The 14235-nt window shown below is 37.7% G+C and overlaps 1 protein-coding gene across 3 annotated transcripts in view; it reads left to right on the forward strand.

The window, feature by feature from the left end:
* The first annotated feature begins 936 nt into the window (after positions 1-936).
* LOC125899698 (interleukin-1 receptor type 1-like) overlaps positions 937-14235 on the forward strand; it is a 53606-nt gene continuing 40307 nt past the window's right edge. Inside the window, exon 1 of one of the 3 annotated variants that reach the window (XM_049594170.1) lies at positions 937-1917. In XM_049594170.1, coding sequence (XP_049450127.1) covers positions 1870-1917 — 48 coding nt within the window. In that variant the 5' untranslated portion in view covers positions 937-1869. Of the gene's footprint in view, positions 1967-14235 lie in introns of all 3 variants that reach the window. The other 2 variants (XM_049594174.1, XM_049594171.1) reach the window with 2 other exon arrangements.

Here is a 14235-nt window from a genome sequence, read left to right on the forward strand (position 1 = left end):
TTACCTTGTGGTCACTTGTATTAGGCTTAACTATTTTGTTGGACATTCTTTTGCCAAATTCAGTTAAAACCACTTTTATATCGAACATGCTTGTGCTGTGTATCATAGCTGCTTTTATTGAAAAAACATGAACCTCCTTATAAAGTAACTGAAGTCATGAAAATCAGTTGTTTTCTTAGCACCCCCACATATCAGTCAAGCTCCCCCTTAGCCCCGGGAGAGAAAAATCCTGGGGCCGTGCCTGTTTACAGTGATTAAACTACAGATAAGGCACTGTAAGACAAACTGCCCTGTCACTACGTTTCTGCAAACAACAATTACATTACATGTTTCATATGCATCATATCCTTGTCATTGGGAGGTGGAGGAAATGTTGAGATGTCGCTCCGTTCCTGTTGAGACAGTGCCACGAAAGGCTGTACTTCTAAATGGAGACATTACTGCATTTCCTGCCGTGGTTGTGACATCAAAAATCAGGTATAAATATGATAATTTCCTAAACATTTACTATGTGTTTTTTTTTTTCAAACCACATGTAACCACAGTGCTGTTAAAATGTAAAGTTTTATTTGTGCAAATGTCATGTATCTGTGGTTTGCCTAAACATAATGTCAACATTTATTCTGGTGATTGAGTTTATTAAAGATGTATTTATATTTCATAAAATGTTATTTATGAGGCATTTTTCATACAATGAGGCAGCACAAAGTGACAGGTTAAAATGTTCATATCATAGACTATGGGCAGCCACAGGAGAGAAACTGTTCTGTCAACAAATTAAAATCTTGTGTCAAAGGCTTCTTCACTTTTTAAATTGTTTTGTCCTTTTGCATAAAAATAATTTACCATGTTTATCCGACCAATGTCATGTACTTCACATGTCTGCTGAACAGTTAATGGAGCATAATGGAAGGTTTGTTTTAACCTAATGTGGTCAAAATTTTTACCAGTTCATTTTGGAAATCCAAAGTAAGGCTGGGTGATATAATGGCCACGTGAGATATATATCAATTTATTTTCAAGCAAGATATAAAATTAGACAGTTTATATCGATATAGGGTGAAGTTGTGTCAAATAATGCACCCCAGTGTGCACCTGACCTCACAGCTCTGCCCCCTCACTCATTCATTTCTCCATCAACACTCACAGAGCTGGTCCTCTGTTAAATCTGTCTGTTCATTAGTCTACAGTCAATGTACAGCTCTGCTGTTTATTTTATATCATTTTTCATTTCCAAGTTGTGCAGCTGTTTATTTTCAAACAGGAAAAAAAATCCATGTCTTTGCATGTTATTTTGATCAGTCTGTTTTTATAAAAGTGCTTGTGACGTCTCAAATGTGGCTCTGACTTGCAGCTGAAAACATGGAGCTCATTTTGTACTAAATTCTGAGATATATATGGTGTATCGTCGTTCAGCCTGAAAATACAGAGATATGAATTTTTGTCCATATCTCCCAGCTCTAATCCAAAGACAGTGTTACATGAAGCCATGATGTCAGGCACTTACAAACAGGACCTTCACTGAAAACTGTCCCTGTCAGTGCATTTAAAGAGGTTTCATCAGTTCCCACATTGTGAGGTCATCAGTTCATATATTCTGCTTTCAGGAAGAAGCATGTCTTTATCGAAGTATTTTAAAGGTCACAAATACAAAAATAACGTCAAACATATGTATAGGAAAATGAGTCTGTTGCACTGAGACAATATACAGCTGTCACTTTCGTATGAGAAGCAGCTGAGGTTTGGTGGCCTATATTTCAACTAAAGCTCTACTGAGCTGTTATGAATCATAGCGATGTACCTGTATGCAAAACAAGTGGGGTTTTTTTTCTGTTGAGAGGAAATTTCATGCAGGGTTAGAGGAAAAGGATGAAATGCTATGAAGACAGGAGGGAAAACCCAGAAGCTACTCAGAAGGTTAGTGTGAGTAACAAGCAGCTGTCTTTAAGCATCAGCTCTCAGCCTGGTGAGTTATTATTACCTTCAACATTACAGGTAGAGTCTGTTCTTATATGTGCATGCTGTCAGTGTTTGTGAAACGGGTGTCAAACTGACTGTCCTTTCTCATCTCTTATTATGTGAAAAAACTCTAATATTGAAAATATTTTTGTGCCATCTGGTGCTGAACACTGAATCTATATCCGACAGTTTTTAAATCCACTGGAATCATTAAATTGTTGTTATAAAGCTCCAACATTTATTAGATTAAAGCTGAGGTTTGTTTCAGGAGTTTTATTTTTGAGGGACTCAGAGTCTTCCTGTGTCTGTGAATTAACGTTTTCAGTGACTTCACAATGCTTTGTGACCTTCCACTTAGGGCAAAAAAACCCCCTGTCAAATAAAACACAAGGAAACCAAAAATAATTTATTGTTTTTTTCTCAGTAATTATATATGTACCTAAAAACACAGATCTTGTGTTAGCAGGTTTAAAATGAATGTTAACGTTGGTTTGTTTGAAGAACATTCTGCTGCAGACAACTCTTTTCATTCTCTTTGATAGTTTTGGCAGCAGCTTTCTCTTTGCACTGTTTGGTATGACAGCGTCACCTCATCGCCATAACTGCAGTTACAAAAGACAGATATCCATGAAGTGCAACTCTTGTTAGAAAATAATGTTTTCCAATATGACATGTCAGAGAACTTTCGAGAGCTGGAGGTGGGACAAAATTTGACAGAGACGGACGTCTCCTAATTCTCTGTGCAGGAAAAACCCTGAGTTCCAAAGTTTTGACTCATCACTAATCGTTTAATCATCAGATTGTTGCTCTCTGAATCAAATCATATCGTAAGATGCCTGTTGATGCATACAAATGATCAAAGTTTCTTTTTATGAATCACAGAAAACAAAGAAAAGCAATTTATCTGATGCAGAAATCAAGGTGCCTGTTGGTGAGGTGGAGGTTAGAAAGCACATATTGTTTGGTGGCTGCGGCAGCCGGTCTGAAATTATAAAAAAGTGCAGCCCGCCATCTTTGCCTATTTACATAATCCACAAGTGCAGGTGGTGAAGATGTGCTGGGTAAGGTGACTGGAGGAGGCAGCGCTGCAGTTTCACCATTTCAATTCAATTTCTATTTTATTTATAAAGCCCAATATCACAAATCACAATTTGCCTCACAGGGCTTTACAGCATACGACATCCCTCTGTCCTTAAGACCCTCACAGCTGATCAGGAAAAACTCCCCAAAAAACCCTTTAACGGGAAAAAAAAAATGGTAGAAACCTCAGGAAGAGCAACTGAGGAGGGATCCCTCTTCCAGGACGGACAGATGTGCAATAGATGTCGTACACTCAAAAAAATAATTTGTTGGGTGAACATAAAAAAATTATGAAAAGTATTTCCACCCAATCATAATATGCTAATTTAGCAAGAAATTGTTTTATTGAGTGACATAAATGTAAATATGTTGGTTCAACATAAGGTGTTGGTGTTACTATAACTCAATTACAAGGGGTAAGTCCAACATAATAATCATTTGTTGGGTGAACATACAAAATTTATGGAAAGTATTTCCACCCAATTATAATACGCTCATTTAGCAAGAGACAGTTTTGTTGAGTGAAATAAATGTAAACATGCCGAATAAACAATGTGTCGGCGTTACTGTTACTTAATTACAAGGGGTAAATCCAACATAACTTTTAAAGGTTAGTTCAACATGTTTACCCATGTTTGATTTCAGTGTGGGTGACCCAATTTAATGGGGTAGGTACAACTATATTTTAAAATGATAGAACACAACTGATTTATTAACAACACAACTAATTAATTGTGCTGATCAGACAAGACTTATGCATGTTTGACAATCACAAATACTTTAGTTCAGAGTCCTTTCAGTCATGAAAATCAATAGTGATAATTCAAAAAAAGTCAATTCTGACATCAATATTTGTTTTAAACAATGTAAACATTTGTCATCCTAGTTTATGACAGTTGATATCAAGTTAGGAAAAAAAACACCTAAAAGCAAACAGGATTTCTTGAGATTGAACTTTATTGCCCATGAAGAGTCAAACATAGAAAAACATCTGGCTCTACAAAAAATTTAAATACAATAAAAATAAAAGTGCATTCTTGTGCATCCATGAATTTGAAATAAAAATAAATGAATAATAAAATTCTCAAAATGTATCTGTATACTACAGAGCCCTCTACTTCAGTCTCATTTTAAATTCAAAATCAGATGAAACAGATTTACCTATTGTCATCTTTGCTTTTGTATGGAAAAACAGTCTGAAATACTCATACACATGTCCTTAAAATTCAAACAAGGCAACGATTTGAAGCATTGTTAACACAGAAATAGATTAACAAGGAACAAAAGGCTTCTCCACATTTCTGCAACAATTGGGAGCATTGGAACATAAAAACAGACTGTCATTTTAAAACGCTAATATTGATTGAACAGAGAATAGTGAACCACTAATCACAGCAGCTATGTAAGTGGTGGTGGAACATGGTCAATTTAATAACTTTACACACTTCTTAAAACACAGTCTTGTCACTTGAGTCGCACGTTTCCCACGCTAGATATACAAAGGAGGGGTAGTGGAAACTCAAATCTGGTAGAGTAGTGTAGAGTAGGTACTGGCAATGAAAAGTCACTAAGTGGCACACAGCCTGGATTGTTAAGGGATTAAGTTATTTGAGTTCACTTTGTCAAATCTGCTAAAAGTTAGAATTATAATCAAATCATTTTTCATACAGTGAAGAAGTTCCCCCTCTTTCCAAATTGTCTTACTTCTCTCTTCTCCCCATCACATTTCCTCTTAAAATGTCAACTTTACAGTGATGCGTTTGGCAGTTTGTCCCCTTTGTTTTACCTGGGTCATGGGCATCAGGATGCTCTTGATCTTTCTTCCCTGAGCACCACCCTTCTTGCCAAAGACCTTAAGCAGTTTTGATGAGTGAACATCCAGCTCAGAGAAGAACTTTGGCAGCAAACCGAATGTCGTTATCCTCCTGAACTCAGCACTTAACTTGACACAAAAATGGGTACAGAGAAATTTAACCATCAATGCACTGAAACAACCATTAGTTTAACAATTATAATTTTCCACCAAATCTTGGAAAAATTGTTTGGAAACATTTTTTGGGTGCTACCTACACATTTAGCTGTATTGCTCATTCCACAGAAGCACAATCCTTATGTTATATCTTGTTGTAAAGGTGACAAATCAGGCTTGAAACGATATATGATACAACAACAATTAATATTATTACAAGGGAGAAATAACTGAAAAAAATGTTTCCAAACTATTTTGAAATTAAAATATGAACATACTCTAATCACTTATTCAGTTACCTCACGCACACTGAAGAGAGCTGGCCATCTGGTTTTAAAAACTGCAATCATGGGTGCATCTCAAATAACTTCTTGCCTTCTATGAGAAAAGGTCTTGGCCATCATTGCTGCCACTGTGTCCTCATTGTTCCTTTTCTTTGCTTCTGAAATAAGGGCCTCTCTTATCTTTTCAAGTGTCTCTGCAGATTCACCTGATGGGTAGGAGGGGCAGTAATTCACCTCAGCTTTTCTGGGCTTCTTCACACCATAAGCAGGACTGCTCTTGTCTGCAGGTTTATTTGTTAAGGAATTTAGTTCGACCTCTGGGCATCCAAGCCGCTTGAGCTTCCTTCTGTAGTTGGCGAGTTTGTACTTCAAACTAACTTTCCAGCCACCATATCCAGTGGCAGACCCTGGTTCTCTCAAACAAGGATGTGATGATACAAAGACTTCTGCTGCCTCTTCAAACTCACTATCAGTGGGGTACACTTTGTGCTGCATAATTGCTTCAGCTAAACTGTCAAGAATAGCAGTTTTAAGTCTGATGTCAGGGTCGAGCAAAGTTCCAGTTGCTTTGAATGCAGCATTGGCTTTTTCCAGCTGCAGCTCACAATCATATGGGAATCGGGGAACAACAAAAACAACAGGCCATCCAGACGATCTTGAGGCGGTAGAATCAGGAGATGACAAAATGTCTGTGTCAGAGGAGCCACTTGAAAGTGATGAGTCATCACCACAGCGCGATGTAGAAGGAGCTGAGTAAGGAGGGGGTGGAGTGTCACTAAGCAGGCCAGAAAGATTGGCTTTATGGTGCTTTTGTCCTCGATCTCTGATATAGAAGTCAAGTTGGTAAATTCATTGCCAAAATCAGCGTCCATGAACTGAAGCCTGAAGTCAGACTGTACGCCACACTGCTTCTTAATGTGCTCAACAAGTTCAGGAACAGTCGCTGGAAGCCCATTCTGTAAAATCAGTCTCTGGCAATTGTTTTCCCCTAGTATAATTCTGAGCTTCACTGAAGCAGCCATTTCACATCACTCTGAAAAATAGGAAAAAAAGAAAACATTTAATGCATCACTCATTTAATATGGGAAACAAGTATCATGGAAATAGAAATAAAGCATTTCATCAATTACTTTGTAATTATGCAATTAAAACAGACATTTTTATAAATAAACTGTAAATATATTTATCAATCAATCAATAAATATCTCAAATAGAAAATGGGACTTACAAAAACAAAAAAACACGTTTTACAAGAGAATTAACCCTTGTTAACAACACATGGTAAAAGGAGAGGGTATATGATCCAATTTTAACTAAGATGAAGGAAATACATCTTGATAACAGAGATGCAAATGGAAAAGCAGATAGCCCTTTTGAATGCCAAATCTAATTTAGTTTTCTTACTTCAGTTTTTGAATACACTTATTTAATTTTCTTTTAAAACCATTCACTTGAATGAGAAAGTGTGTGAAAAAAAAATTGACTGGTAGTGTATACACACATTGGGCTCTAGTTTCCCGGCGCAGCGCGGGTGGCGCAGGGTGGGGAACCCCGCGCAGAGCTAGTTTCGAGCAGCGCAAGCCGAGGTGCACTCAGTTTGGTAGTTTGGCAGACCGAGGTGCGCTGAGATGGGTGTGGCGGTGCAGCAGGGGGAGGTGTCGACAGATCCAGCTTGGCGCAGTGACAGTTTCGTGCCAAAAGGCTTCGCTGAAGGTGCACCAAAAGCTCACCAACTGAAACCACGTCTACTCTCAGTGCAGGCGGAGCGCAGCCGGCGTAAGCCCAAGTTTGGCTGACCGGCAGACAGTGCGCACACGTCACCATAACATCACAGCCAGGTTTCCAAGTGTCCAGCACATTAACGATGCAATAAATAGCCACAAACACCACTATTCAATGCAACTATCTGCAATCACAGCACATAAGTGTATCTTTATATCGACTGTCCCGTCACATCTGATGTCAGATCAAAGGGGATTGGCACCGTTTGGCACGTGTAATGGAAACCCAACCTGATTTGATTAACACAGCTGCAAACAAATGAGTTCACATCCCTCTCAGCCAACCACAAACAGCCACAGCATCAGATAGGGAGTATATATTCAGCATCTGTCATCTTAGAAAAGTCAAAAGAAAAGAAACAGAGTGAGACTGCGAGAGAGAAAGAGAGAGCGCGCGAGCACGAGAGAAACGCAACACTGATTTACAATTGTGGTGACCTCCTCCCAGGCTACCTTTGCATCATCAGCCCGTGGAGGTCTGCTCGCAGTTCCGTATAGTCGGACACTAGCTTGGACCTCCTGGTTTGAAATCATTTAGCCAATGGGGGTTGTGTTTCCTGTTTTTGTGAGAGTGATATGTTCCGTAGATATTTGTTTTGTAATTACAATCCCTGAAAACACAGGCAACAGTTTCATAGCTCTTGAAATGAATGCCTAAATATGAGAAAAAAATCTCTCTCAGTAGAAAGACTACTACAAGTGCACAAAGGACAACTAAATGTTGTCAATTCCAGAGGCTTCTGAGAATCTGGTTTGGGATGAACTCTTGATAGGTGGATGTGCAAAGCATTCAGTGTCTTGAAATTACACAGGCAATTTGAATACAGGCATGAGTAGTGTTGCCTATTGTGGTGCATTAGTTTTATATGTTTGAGAAGCTCATACCTACTCTGAAAACACAAACTGCACTCCTTGCACCTCCACATAACTCAAGAGTAAGGCCTAGCCAAGCCTATCTGGATATATCACAGCTGTTTGCAAACTTCACCTTTTCATGTCATCCTTACATATTTATACACTTAGGCCTGTCACTGGCAGATGACCCCCTTTTCTGGGACACTTTTGCGAAGGGATGGCAGTTGAGGTGAATGGCTCCACACACTTGGTCTTGAATTTCTGTGATGACCAGAGAGAGAGAGAGCAATCAATGAGGGTGAAGGAGAGATCTATTCAGAGAGTAAGAAAGCCAAAATGTCAAATAATTGCTGCAAATTTTATCTCCTCATGCCATGAACTGAGAACAACCAGTGGAAACTCAGAAAATGAATAATTACTGTTAGTTTATGTCTATGTTTGTACATGTATTAATATTTGTAAGAGATTTATTTCTCTCACTCACTAAAATGAGTTGAGAAAATGTATTTATTAAAAAAATGTATTGTGTAATTTAGACCAGAGATTGATCAAATGTAGGACAGAGACACACAGACAGAGAGTAACACACATACATAGAGAGAGAGAGAGAGAGAGAGAGGAAAGTGAGTGAGAAATGAGAGACAGGAAGGAGAATTTATAGGGAAGATGTGTGTGTGTCTGACCACTCACTAGTTGCTGTGTAAACAAACACTTATTGAATATTTTGTTGCACTATTATAGAATTGCAAAGTGAACCATTACACGCAATCTAATTTTTTGCCATAAATAAAAAAGGATAAAAATCAGAGATACCCTGATTCACTTTCTTTCAAGTGTTCAACGTTGATAGTTAATACATACATTGGTAGATGACCCTATACTGCAGTCACTCGGTTGATGAAACAGGTTTTGCTTGATGACAGAGGAAACTTGGTCTTGAATTTCTCTGATAAAAAGAGAGAGAGTAATCAGAGAGAGTGTACTATTTTCAAACTGTTAACACGAACATGGAGGACACTGGATTTTTCATCTGCTGTGTATACTATCACACATACTACAAAAATGCTAAAAAGAAAGCTGTGTGTATGTCATCTGGCCATTTAACTAACTCTGCCACAAATCTCAAGTCTTACAAACACTAGGACACCCAGCCTCTACCCTTGCAGTCACAGCATGCTAAAAGAAAAGGAGAACATCAAAATACAAGTAATTTTAGTATTTTGATCATGACTAATCATGATTAATCACAGAGTAATATTGCTATTAATAAGTTACAAAAATCTAATAGTTTGACAGCCCTATTAAATACACATACAAACACTATACTAACTATGGTTAATCATGATTAATCACAAATGAATTGCACATCTTTATCTGCTCCAAACATACCTTAAAGTGGAATTTTTCCAAATAAATAATACTCTAATAATTTGATTGTGGACACATGCTCTTTTTAATTCCTATTTTCAAATTAAATTAAAGTTTAAAGTTAAATTATAGATTAAGCTACACAGTGGATGGAAAATTATGACTACCAGTCAAAATGTATTTAAATAAACCCAATAATATCTCATTGAAAACAAAAAAAAGACGTCAATAAATTAAATCATATTCCTGACTTTAAAATACAGAGTGAGGTTGTTTCAGAGTTTCGTGGCAAAGTAAGTTAAATTGTTAGATGACAACATATTAGAGTGATTCTATGATTAGGGGTACATTTCAGATAATGAAGGGAAAAAATCACAGTGTTGTTTCGCTTGAAATTCTATATTTCTATAGTATATACTCATAGATTGTGCTAAATTCATTAATTGGCATGCTTAAGCTCTGTTTTTTTTAGATGAAAACAAAACAAACAATGAAACAATGAAAACAAACATCTACTTCATCATTTTGTCAACCGTGTTACCGACAAAAGGTGTGTGTGTGTGCGTGCGTGCGTGTGCTAATACGAGCTAAGCACACGTGGAATATATCACACTATGAAAACATTCGGTGACGAAATTAATCGTTCAAAATCATAGAGCGGACAATAAAAAGTTATGTGACACTTCTGTAACGTTACAGTGGTTTATTTTTTAAGTCAATAGATGGTAAATGATATACCTTACCGCCTTCTCCAACTTTTCCGCCCTCCCGTCTCTTTCGTGTGTGGCGCCGCTCTGCCTTCTTCTGCAACTTCTTCTTCTTCTTCTTTTTCTCTGGGGTTTAACGGCAGCTTGCATCCTTAACGTTGCATTACCGCCCTCTTCTGGAGTTATTTGACTCCTATATTATCCAGTGTCCCATATCTTCCATATCAGTTCAGTTCTTTTTAAAAAACACATCAAACACTTTCTGCCTTTCCCAGTCTCACCACACGCCAGTATGTCCTTTAAGCTTGATCCTGTGAGTCCTTCTCTCCTCATCTCCTCCAGCATTTCCTTCCGCTCCTCTCTGTATTTGTTGCAGTTGGTAATCACATGTTCCACTGTTTCTGATATCTGGCAACAGTCACATAATCCATTTACATGTTTCCCGATAATGTGAAGTGTCCCATTCAGATCACTATGTCCAATTCTCAGTCTTGTCATCACTGTCTCCTATCTCCTGTTTCCTCCCCTGCGTCTCCCAGCGCCCACTCTCTTCTGTAGTGCATATAGGTGTCTCCCTCTCACCTCCTGCTCCCAGTGCTGCTGCCATTTTTCACTTGTTTTCTTCCGTACAATGTTCTTTCCTTCCAGTTTTGATAACTTGATCATGATATCTATATTTTCTTTTTTAACTGCTTGCTTGGCTATAAGATCAACTTTCTCATTACCCACAATGCCCATATGTGCTGGAACCCAAATAAATTTAACTACTATACCTTGTCCTATTATTCTTGAATGCATTTTCAAAATTTCATACAATATATCTTGTCGATTTGTGGAAGTACCTCGCTTTAAACTCCACAAAGCAGATGCTGAGTCATTACATATAAGCGCGTGGTTTGGTCTGGCTTGCTCTATCCACTCTAGCGCCATCACAATAGCAAACAATTCAACTGTATACACACTTAAATCATTTGACATTCTTTTACCAACTTCCACTCTTCTACTAGGCACTGCAACAGCAGCCCCAGTGCTGCCTGTTGATGGATTTTTGGACCCATCTGTAAATACTTGAACATAACCCATATAACTACTTTCTGTATATCTATAAAATTCATGTACACAATCTACGTTTTTATTTCTTGCTTTAACCTGAAGCAGCTCTAAATCTACCGTCAGTCCCTCTACATCCACACAGGGGTTGTAGGCCACAATACACTCTCAAAACAGATGTGTTAAAAATAACACATCATGTGTTATTTTTTTTTACACATCTGTGTGTCTAGTTAAGGACAACACATTTTGTGTTATTTCAATCAATCAGTGTGTAAACACATTTAACACATATTGTGTGTTAAATGTTTCAACACAAAGATGTGTTAAGAATAACACAAAGATGTGTTATTAATACCTTTTTCCTAAAATAGAAATTATATACTTAAAATCCACTAAAACTCTAAAAAAAAATAAATAAATAAAAAAAAATAAATACAACATGCAAAAACTGTATTTAAGTCAAGTGACCTTTATTTAAAATAAGTCACTGCAGAAAACAATTTGAAAACCAGGGCTAACCTGCAAATGATCGATGCACGGACATCAGGTTACACCGTCATTAAATGCATGACCAAAATACAGGCAGCACCATTAACCATCATGTCCTATCAGACTGGCTCAGGTACACATGTCAAAGGCAAAGCAGTTTACAGTTACTTTAAACAATCAATTTGTATCTGGGATTTAAAAAAAGTTCATTTCCACTGAAGGGTGAAAGGAGGTCTATTGGTCTGATGTCTGCTACATCTTTTACATTTACCATTTCATACTCAACAGTCCGGTGCACCACATAGGAAAACAGATGCTCGTCAAAATATTTCACTGTTAAAATTCTTAGAAAACACAGCACCTCTTCCTTTTCACAATTCGGAACCATGTGCACAATCTCCCCAAATAGACGCTCCCCTCTTGCATCACTGTTTAAAGCAAGAACACAACCAGTTTTATATGTCTGACCAAGCCAACAGACAGAGTGAGCCACATGAATTGTGTTACAAGTGCCAACATCATACCCAAGTGTTTTCAGATTTTCAATTAACAAATCACTTACACAACATGAGCATGTCTTTTCAGGGGACCATGTTTACTCTCAAATCGCATACACCACAACTTTAAAAGTGGGCCAAACTTTATCATCATGCGCCAATAATGAGTCATAAAATGATGTTTTGGGGTGAGTGGTCTGTCTGGATAAAGAATCTTGAACAAATTATGGTGATCTATTACCAACTGCTTGAAAAAGACAGAAAGCCCAACGCTGACAACGGGAGCAAATACTATGCTACATATTTCTCTGAGGAGAAGGAACAATTTCCAATGTTGATCATGTTCACTTACAAAATCTCCAATCAGAAAAGGTAAAAAGAGCAAGAGACACCACATCTGACTAGCTTTTTGTTTTATGGGATTATCTGATGTTCTTAAATTAAGAATTACACTTGGTTTGTTTTTTTCATTTGCAACACCGTAATCACAGTTTACTAATCTGTCATTAAACTGCTCCAGGGTGAAAAACTTTTCTGTATAGATGAAATGTTTTAACATTAGCTTTACTTCAACTACAGCGACACCCTCTAAAATGTCGTGCATAACATCTACACAAATATTTTCGGTAACATGAAAGTAATTTAGTGTGTTTAAACAGGAAGGCTCTTTGATTCCTGTTAAACTTGGATTGTTTTGCACAACATGTTCTTCATAGTTTACTTTGTTACAAAACTCCTGGTGATCATCATCAAACACACACTGGGCCGTTTGTTTGTCAGTTAGACAAAAGTGGCAAAATCTGTTGGCTGAAAAGCTCTCTAAAAACCCACCAAGTGAATGGCAAGCGAGATTATCAGCAGTCAAAAGGCAGATAGTACCATGAAGCAGAGAAATCTGACCCTCAATTTCAACCTTTATCCCAACCATTTCAAGAGTTTGAATGTCATCCAAAAAAGGCTTTAATATTTTTTCGAAGCCATACACCTCCCTGTCAATAGAATTAAAGAGTATACAGAGGTGGATGTTTGCAAGGGAGGAGTTGAATTCCACAGGTAAGTTTCTCAAGCAAAAGTAAACAGCTCCCATTTTGTGAACTTTAGTTTTTGACCCCAAAGGATTGGTCGTTTCTAGGTCATCAAAATACATTTGAATTTGTAGGGCATTGGGATACCTGCTGTATAATGTATGATTTGCAAACTGTGTGCCATCACAATAATCACGCATTTTACAATCACCACTTTTTGTCGATTGCTTATAGAGTTTCTGCATCTTTTCACTTCCAAAGAGAAACTTTATGGTATCGATAATGGAGATGTACTGGAAAGTGTCTGCTGCCAGTACTTGAGAAAATTTTCCCTGCTTTCTTGCTGTGTCACCTCTGTATCCTAAGAAAATTTCTGTGGGTTTGACAAGGGAGTGTCTTTCAGAAAAATATTTGCACATTTTGTAGGGAGTATCCACCTCTGAAAACATATTTCGTGCATTTTCAAAATCCTACATTAAAGACTGCACAGCTTCATCATCATTTGATATAGAGTAGCTGTTAATCACAGATGCGGTTTTCTTTTTTAAAGAGTCCAAAGTCTTGTCCAGTAGCTCTTTGGTGCATGTAATGCTTTTCTGAACATCAGTTAAGGTGGAATTTGGTGAGGAGTACATTTTAGCAATAAATGATGCTGCACACTCACGGTGGTCTGCAAAATGAAGTTCTGTAGGAGTGTCCAAATCAGCGTCCAAATTACTTTCAGAAGTGTCCATAGCACGAGAGCAAGATGGCACAGAAACATCCTCCAACACATCACTTAGATTAACTTGTTCAAGCTGTTGTGGGTTTGCAACTGGTTTGTGTTCCCTGTTGAGATGTCTGGCATATGAATTTAAATTATGATATGTTCTCTGACAATGGTTTTGACTACATACAATTGTATATTCCTGTCCATCTGAAACTGCATGAATTTGCCGAAGATGTCTGATTAGTGCCCTTACTCTGTTTGAAATGGACTTTTTGCACTTGGGACACGTGTACATGCTAACTTATACTATTGCCTGGAGCTTGGCAATTAACTCCACAACTTTTGATCTCTTTGCTCCTGAGGTCGGTATGTCATAAACATGCTCAATGAAAGAATACACTGAGTCAAGTTGGACAGGATAGGCTACATTACACACCCACAACATTTTGAACAACTTGT

The sequence above is a fragment of the Epinephelus fuscoguttatus genome, linkage group LG13, assembly GCF_011397635.1.
Source record: "Epinephelus fuscoguttatus linkage group LG13, E.fuscoguttatus.final_Chr_v1".
NCBI classification, from domain to species: Eukaryota; Metazoa; Chordata; class Actinopteri; order Perciformes; family Serranidae; genus Epinephelus; species Epinephelus fuscoguttatus.